Raw genomic sequence first — 8,600 nt, forward strand, 5'->3', positions numbered from 1 at the left:
GCATGTTAATGCCTAATCTCATCAGCCTTATCTTCTACAGAGGTCACAAGGTCAAGTGGTGAGGGGGGATGAGCTAAACACCAATAAGATAGCACAGTTCATGTACTGATCCGTGCAACGTTAACTAGACCGTTGCAGTCCATAGAGAAACAGTAGTGCAGACTTGCATTTCTAGGAAAAAATCTAAAATAAAAACTGGAAGCACTTTTGGAAAAATTACTGAAGACTTCATTCTGAAGTCAGCCACATAAATCTGGATTATAAACATGAAAGTTTATTTTTATACATTTTTTCAACTTACAGCAGGACCAGTGTTTGGTAACTGGACACAAACAAACTGTTTTGAAAGTCAGCCAAGTTCAAGGGGGAGGGGGGCGTCAGCGAGCCAGAGCCTGCAGCACTGAAATCTTCAGTGGAGTTTAAAAGGCATTTAGCTTTCAGACGAGCTAAATCAGATGCCCTAAGTGAGGGAGATGAGTTAAACTGAGCGCGTGTGAACCTGCAACTCGGAGACACTGCTTGGCATTTGTCTGTCTTTGATATGGCGACATGTGACGTGGATGAAGTTATCGCCCCGCTGGCAGGTGAGACAGACAGCGGCACACAGAGAGATGCTGCCTTTTCATCTGCTGTTTACCAGCTCTCTCATCACACTGCGCTTCAAACGCGCTCAATCTGCTGCGGCGACGTTACCAACCAGGGCTCCTCCTGGCGGAAGTTTACTTGCCGCTTAGAGGGGGTGTGTGTGTGTGTGTGTGTGTGTGTGTGTGTGCGACTTTGTGTGTGTTAATGAGAAAAAATATTTCTTGGAATCCGGTTTGTGTGTCTGTTTTTCGTTCATTGCATTTGCATTTGTGTGCGTATTTTTGTACTTGCATGTGAAAGTATAAGTGCTTTAGACCTCAATGGATCTTTCCACTTCATGTGTGTTGGTCTCACAGCTGCTTTAGGAAGCTGTTCAAACAGTTGGCATGTAATGTGGCTCCATTATGCGCGCGTGTGTGGGTGAATGTTTGTGTGTCTTGCCCGTGTTTGACTACTTCGTATATAGGCTTGTCTCACTGTGTGCCAGTGCTCTGTGCTCAACATTAGTCCTCAGTCTTCACATCAGTGTTCCCTCTCACTCTCTCTGCCTCCCCCCTCCCTCATTGGGAGATAAAGAGGCGAGCCATTTCATGTGGCCATATAGAAGTCGTCTCCAGCCCCGGAGTTTGCGGGGAAGCTGTCACAGCAGCTTTTAGCCGGAGCTGCAACATGAAAGATCCGTCTTTGAGCAGTTGGGTTATGTGTGTAATTCTCCCTGACGTGTTTATTCTGCTGCAGTTTCAACTTTCATTTTCAAATGTCACAGAAATCTCCCTCCTCCCAAGAATATCCCTACTAATTACTGACTGACGGGACAGGGTGTATTAGTAGAACTAAGCAGGTTGCGTCCGAATGCCGCGACGTTACTTTTACAGTGCGTCACGGCTTGAGACGACATGAAACAGAGTCAATTTCTGGGTTGAGACTTGAGTGATTTTTCAGATTTAAACTTGCCTTAAAAAAATGAGAGAGGACTTACTGAGAAAGAGGCAAAGGGAAAGTCTTGTGGTGTGTGTGTGTGTGTGTGTGTGTGTGTGTGTGAAAATATAGCTTTCCTATAACCAACCAACTTCTGATGTAAACGCTTAGGTAAAGAATTGTACTTGCACCATTTCATTTGAAAGCCTGGCTGAACCCCATACACACATCATGTGAAAATATACATATTCATCACCATGGCATTGAAACCCGCTCTTTTACAATATACATAAAAGCTGTGGTTTCCCTGGTGATTCCCATCCAGACAGGAGCTGGTGTCATTTTCTTGTCTATGTCGTCGTCTTCTCCAACTGTGAGTCTATACATCTGTAGCATCATTCACATGGTCCCATACAGCCAGAGGTCCTGTACACACCGGGTAGAGAAATAAATAAATAAATATATGTATATAAATATATGTACAGATTGGGGTTATGCTGTTCCCATGGTAGTATGACCCAGTCATCATGGGCTGCAGGGAGCAGGGAGAGACAGCGTGTGGAGTCTTTTATTTTTTTCCTGTTGACACTCTGTCCTGCTGTCTCTTTTTTTGTCTGTGTGTGTGTGTGTGATTGTGTATATGTGTGTGTCTCACAGAGGACGTAGTGATGTGGTCGTCGTCTGCTGCTCGTCCTCTATCTTTTTCTCTGGACAGGACACGTCCTCATGTCTGTGCATCAGTGAATGAGTTCTCTGTTTTTTGTCTCCTCCTGCAGGCTGACGCCGTCTCGTTGTATCACGATTCGCCCACCGAACTTGAATCTTGTGTGTTTCTCTGTCCACAGCAACAAGGGGCGGCCACCACCGTGTACTGCGCCGCGGCTCCGGAGCTGGAGGGGCTAGGCGGCATGTACTTCAACAACTGCTTCCGCTGCCTGCCGTCCGTCCAGGCTCAGGACCAGAGCAGCGCTGCCAGCCTGTGGGAGCTGAGCGAGCGGCTAGTTGCAGAGAGGCCTGCAGGCATACAGGCCCTCTGATGGACAGAGGAGGAGGAGGAGGAGGAGGAGTAGGAGGAAGGGGACTAGCCAAATCAAAGAGGAAGGATGGCAGGTCACGGTGATGTCAGGTTAGGTATGAACTGAATAAAAGGTAACTGTACTCTGACTGTACAATACAAGAGAGCTGCCAAACCACAGAAGTCCATCTGGATATGTCACGTCACTATGGGGGCTAAAACACACTTACATATACAGTACAGGAGGGGGCTTCATATACACTCTATTGAATAAATAAAAGTTTGAGTTGTGTTCAGCTCTGCTGTGGTAGTTTACAATGGGAGGTGGGGGGGGACGGGAGAAGATCTGGGCCGAATTCAGGGATCTCTAAAAGTTTCTTCTTTCTCTGTTTGTTGATAACTCTCTCAAGTCTTCTGTCTGTTTAAATGAGCAAAGTTCAAAGAAGCTAATGACCTGTTTCGCTAACAATTACAGGGTTATCTAACAAGCATACACACTCTGTGGCATATGCATCAGTTTCCAGCAATAGCGCTCCACATGACAAACATTGTGTCTTCCCAGTTAACGTCTGTATATTCAGTATCGTCTTGTCTAGTTTCTACGTAGATGTGGATGTTTCCTATCGAGATACAGAGAGCGGTGGTTAATCTTTGTGCTAAATCTTTTTGGGCATAGAAGAAATAAGGAGTAATGGGCATGTGACACTCGTGAATATATAAACACACTAGAGGTATGATTCTTATGGCTATTTACATTATTCTGCAATAATTTTTATTTCTTATCAATTTCCCTATTCGTTTTCTGTACACGTATTTACAATATCCTGATTTCTGGGCATGTGCTAAAGGGGTGTGGACATCATTTTTTTTTTTTTTTTTGACTCAACCTACGTGTTAATAATCTAAACTCTGGTAAGTCTAAATTACAATTTGGAGGTATTTCTGGGATGATCTGTGTCCATTTGAATAACAAATGCAGATGGTGGAGAATCTTGTTTCCAGGAGTCCGGGATCTTTAATTTCTGTGTTTCTTCCCTTGTTGTTGTTGTGATTTCAGTCTCCTGCTATTATTTTATCATCGTTGTTTTTAATATTGATCTCGTGGCTTCGGGTTTGCCGTGGATTGGTTGCCCTGAAGCCGCTGTTGGGACGCTTTTGAGACATTGTGCTTTATGGCAGTCTGGGTGCCGTAGGTTGCTCTTGAAACATCAGCATTCCAGTGTCATGATATCTGTAAAAGAGAAAAAAACAAAAACAAATGAGACGTTTAATAAAAATCTGTTTCGCAGTAACGTGTGTGAAATCCTTTCAGACACCAAAAAGTCCATTCATTTGGAGGCCATTAGGGGGAGGTATTTGTGTAGCGAGCAACACTGAAGTCTCACTAAGTACAGAAGGACTGAGGAGAGGAAAAACAAAAATCATCAGCGTTACACAAAGTGTTTAATGATGGATTTCATGATGCTTTATGTCAGACCTGCATGACCTGCACTCATGCATCAACTGCCCAATAGCATCACTCAGAACATGTTCTCCTATTTGGCCCACACACACACACACACACACACACACACATATACACAGTTACACCACAATTCATGACATTTCTTTCTCCTTTTCCTCTTTTTCCGTCCCTCCTATGCAGACGTGCTAACAGAACGGACACCTCACACATTCGGTCAGAAACAGGCCGTTCCTTCACACAGACGTGGCCTGTGCTGAAACTGATACGGGTGTCCTGCCCAGTCTTTAATCTGTACTGCAGCTGGAGTACAGGTGTCTTATCACTGTCCTTTCACAGCCTGGACATACCTGGAACACAGATACGGCACAAACACACACACACACCGATACACACACACACACACACACACTCTGAAAGTGTCTCATGTATTCCCAGCAAGGAATCAAGTGAGAAAACAAGCAGAGAATTTTATAAAAGTGTCCAGAGCGTCTCTACATAAATCAGCACATCTGTGTGTAAGTGTACCGACCCCCCTGAAGACAATTACTACTTCATACTGAGTGATTTCACTTTACTGTAGCCAGACTACGTAGGAATTAACAGCACCACCACTAATACAATGTAAGATATTAATAATAATAAAAGGATTGTCCCGGCCGCTGTCCGTGGTGCTGATCAGGCTCATAGCACTTAGACTCTCTTCCTGGTGAACTATCCATAGAAGCATTTGGCTCGCTTGTGAATCTTCCTGCTTGCTAATCAATTATAGAGCATATTTTTGTCCATGTGTTCTCAGTCTGCAGGCTGCCGAGGCTTGACACGAGCCTCTGAGAGCCACGAAGCTGTTCCCATCTCGAGTGTCTGCACGGTTCAGCTCTGAGCAGACGTATTTCTGATCAGTCAGCCGGCTGTTTAGTTTCCCTCTTTCTTTCTCCTGTCTGTGACTTATTTAGTTAGTCTGTAGTTTCCAGTTGTAGACCTCCTGTTTGGCTGTGCCGCCACTTGATGTACTGAAAGATAATTCCTGCCTCATTTGGTCTCTCAATGCAGGAGTTGTGTCACACTCTGTTAAAATACCATTTTATTCAAAGAAATTCTAAATTAAATAACTTTTTTAAGTGGTTATTTTATTGCCGAGCCTCACATCCTGCATCAGTGATGATCCCAAAGAGAGTAACTCCACATATTTATGTAGTGTTTGCCCTCCCACCTCAACTTCTTGGCTAAAGGAGGAAATAACCACAAGAATATTTCAAATGTTTGTGACTTTTTATCAGGAAACTGACATGGAAACACATCAGTTTGACAAAATAAAACGTACTTCCTGGAGTCAGAATAACATTTCTACCACTAACACCCGCGCATACATCCATGTAAATATGTGAGCCCGAGACATCATCACGCTCAGCTAACCTCGCAGGTTAAGCTTATCAATGACAACGCTGTGAAAGTGGAGCTAAAGAAAACAGACTGAGCGTTCGAGGAAACCTTCGATTGGAGGGGCGGACTCGAGACACAAAGGAGAATCTTCGGGAGAACAACAAACAAGCAGACGTCTGTGCGGCTGTGCACTGCGGCGGCTGATCCATGAGTGTGTGCGAGCTGAGTGAGGAGGGAGGGTCCTGCCTGGCTTTCATACAAAGTCCTATCGATCAGGCCCTATCGGAATCATCTGATAGCTAATCAATAAGCTACACTTCCTCTCAGCGAGCGGGGAGGAGAGAGAAGCACGGCTCTCACAAGAGGAGGACCTTGATCCTTTGACCCCACAAGGCCTCCGTACACACACACACACACACACACACACACACACACACACACACACTTTCTACACTGTCTCTCCTCATCTCTGAGTCTCTTCATCACTCTTATAATAACACTAGAAGATAATATAATAAGTGAAAGCCGGTGGAAACCAAATAACCAATATACATTAGAATGTTATTTTAATTACTTGGATTTACAGTTGATTTTCTTCCCTTCGCTGACTTTATTTCAATTTGAGCAGTAATTGTTTACGACTGACCATTTCATTTTCCATTATTGTTTTTATTTCTTCTTGTGATTAATTCCACCTCTCAAAGAATAATTATGAGAGGATTGATTTGATTATGCCTTTGTTCTGCTCCTATTGGCTCCATTGACTGAGGGAGTGCCATGTTGCCATTTCGAGCGGATATATTTAATGATCACAATCAATGTTAAAGCTCTCTCTAGACTCAACTAACTCAATAAATATCTGCCAGGAGGAAATTTACCATCTAACTACAGCAGGCAATAAAGTCTTACTCTCTGTTCTCCTCCCCCCCTCCTCCCGCCCGCTCTCTCTTTCCATCTCTCTCTTTTGAGGATGACATTGTGATTAAAACTGTTGATCAATTTTCATAAAGTACCACTGTAGAGTCGATGGAAATATTATTTCTTTTCAATATGTGCACATGTGCTTTGCTTGCAGGCAGCTTTTTTTTTCCTGGACGGACGCTGAGATGATATTTTCTTTATTAAGAAGAGAAATTAAGCGATCGTTCCCCCCTGACTCTTTTGTACTTAATTAATATGTTTCAATATAAAAGTCTGCTTGTCAAAATAAAATCTCTCTATGTTATATGACTTGTTTTTGCAGATTTTCTTTTAAACGTAATCGTAATTCACTTGCCACGTGAGCTTTTGTGTGTGTCAGTGTGCGTGAGGTAAAAACCCTGTCTCGCTGTGCAGGCTGCATTTCTCTGCACTAAAATAGGCATCCTCTACTGTTGGCACGCTATTAAAACAACGCGCTGCTCAGGAACACGCCGCACACACAGATGTGAACGTTTCATACAACAGGAGGTGTATCGTTTTAAGTATTTCTCTCTTTGCAAATGATTAAAGTTGAGTAACATGAAGATGCAGGAGCTGTTGGCACGTGCGACAAAGCAGACGCTCTCTCCCCAGCCTTTCGCGTGCTGTTTTATAAAGAACCTTAGAAGCGGCATTGATAACATTTGGATCCAGATAGCTGTGATTCAGTGAGCCTCTTCACTATCAAATGCACTTATTTCCCCCTGAAGATCTGCTCGTGCAATCTATAACTTTCTCTGTTTTTTATTGAAGCCTCAACACGGCACCTTTGAGGAAATCCTTCCAGCCCCAAATCCCCAGCGTGTCCTCACCGCTAGACAGCATGACCTTGTAAACCCTGAGTTATTTTACTCACCCATTGTGTGAGGATAGAAAGAAAAGAGAGGGAGAGAGAGAGGGAGGGAGAAAGAGGAGGGATAGGGGGTGTAGAGAAAAAAAAGAGCTCCTGCCTGTCACAGCTTTCAAACACAAAGAAAAATGAGCACTTGGGCTGAAGTACAATTATTAGCCCCTGTCTACAGATTCATCACACTATAGAGAGGGAGGGAGAGATAGAGAGGGGAGTGGAGCAAGAGGTGGAGTCGAGTAAGGTGGGGGGGGGAGAAAAAAAAAAAGCTGTATAGGTATGGGCAGAGGATGAAAAGACAATGAGGAGAAAAAAAAAACCGGAGGAAATAGAAAATAGGGCTGTTACACTGTGAGGGAAAACTGAGAGCGAGCCAGGCGGGGTGCAAGGTGAAGCATGCAAAGCTACCGCAGAGACAGGAGAAAGGAGGGGGAGGGAGGTTTTAGGGAAATAAAAGAGTGAGGAAAAGAGAAAGAGCGAGGCAGAGGTAAAGGAAGGTAAAATGAAATAAGAGGATTTGTCAGGCCAGTGGTTGGTGGCAGTAATAAAGCCTGCTAATCTGGGGGAGAACGCTTGGCTGCTCTCACACTGACTCTCTTGACGCCCCACTTTACCACCGGGCCAATCCAAGGTCACGCACACACATGTGATCATGCCAGTCCAAACACACACACACATGTTTTCACTGCGCTTTCTTTGTGTGTGCGTTCCGTCCGAGCTTCTTTCCTCTAAATGTTGCTGACTTCTCTCCTCTCCCCTCTTTTTTCCTCCCTCACTCCTCTTCTCTCCACGTCACTGGTCTTCTTGTTAGGGATCTTGTCCACCACACACACGCACACGCGCACACACACACACATATACGCACACACCCTCAGCCATGTTGATTTTGAAATCTCATTTTTCTCTGTTTCTTAACTGGCTCCGCCGCGTGAATCAATACCTATCATAACCATTACATAAATACATCTGTCACAAGCAGATAGTAGAGTGGGGATGTAATGTGTCTGGTTAAGACCACCATAGGGTGAAAGAAGATATGTCGTGTGTGTCCGTGTGTGTGTGTCTCTTTTCTCGGAGGACAGCGAGTGTCATTTTGTGTGACCAGGTGTGTCGGGCGGAGAGAAAGGTTGTTATTGAGCTGCGGTAAATGACGCATAACCTGGTGCACCGCTTACTTAGCCCTGGACCCCTGTTCTCTCTGTCTCTTTTTTGTCAGTCTGGGTGTGTGTGTGTCTGTGTTCAGTGTGTAATCATGAGCATATCTTCATGTAAGTACCCAGTGGAGCTGTATTTTAAGGTGCGTCAACATGGCTAGTAAAAATAGGGCATGGCTATTATTTGAAAGTTTTTAAATACTTGTACTAATGTTTGAGCACCAACAAACAAATGATACGTTTATAAAAAACAGGGCTTCCCAAATAATTGATGTT

The 8,600-nt window shown here is 44.1% G+C and overlaps 2 protein-coding genes across 2 annotated transcripts in view; one reads left to right on the forward strand and one right to left on the reverse strand.

The window, feature by feature from the left end:
• Positions 1 to 3,810, forward strand: part of wwox (WW domain containing oxidoreductase) — a 135,015-nt gene extending 131,205 nt beyond the window's left edge. Inside the window, exon 9 of the mRNA XM_084363227.1 lies at positions 2,349 to 3,810. Coding sequence (XP_084219353.1) covers positions 2,349 to 2,540 — 192 coding nt within the window. The 3' untranslated portion in view covers positions 2,541 to 3,810. The remainder of the gene's footprint in view (positions 1 to 2,348) is intronic.
• LOC311263278 (transcription factor Maf-like) overlaps positions 3,662 to 8,600 on the reverse strand; it is a 39,242-nt gene continuing 34,303 nt past the window's right edge. The window contains exon 3 of the mRNA XM_084363230.1: positions 3,662 to 3,749. The gene's annotated coding sequence lies outside the window, so the exon portion shown is untranslated. The remainder of the gene's footprint in view (positions 3,750 to 8,600) is intronic.

The sequence above is a fragment of the Pagrus pagrus genome (assembly GCF_965226575.1).
Source record: "Pagrus pagrus genome assembly, chromosome: 10".
In the NCBI taxonomy this organism is placed as follows: domain Eukaryota; kingdom Metazoa; phylum Chordata; class Actinopteri; order Spariformes; family Sparidae; genus Pagrus; species Pagrus pagrus.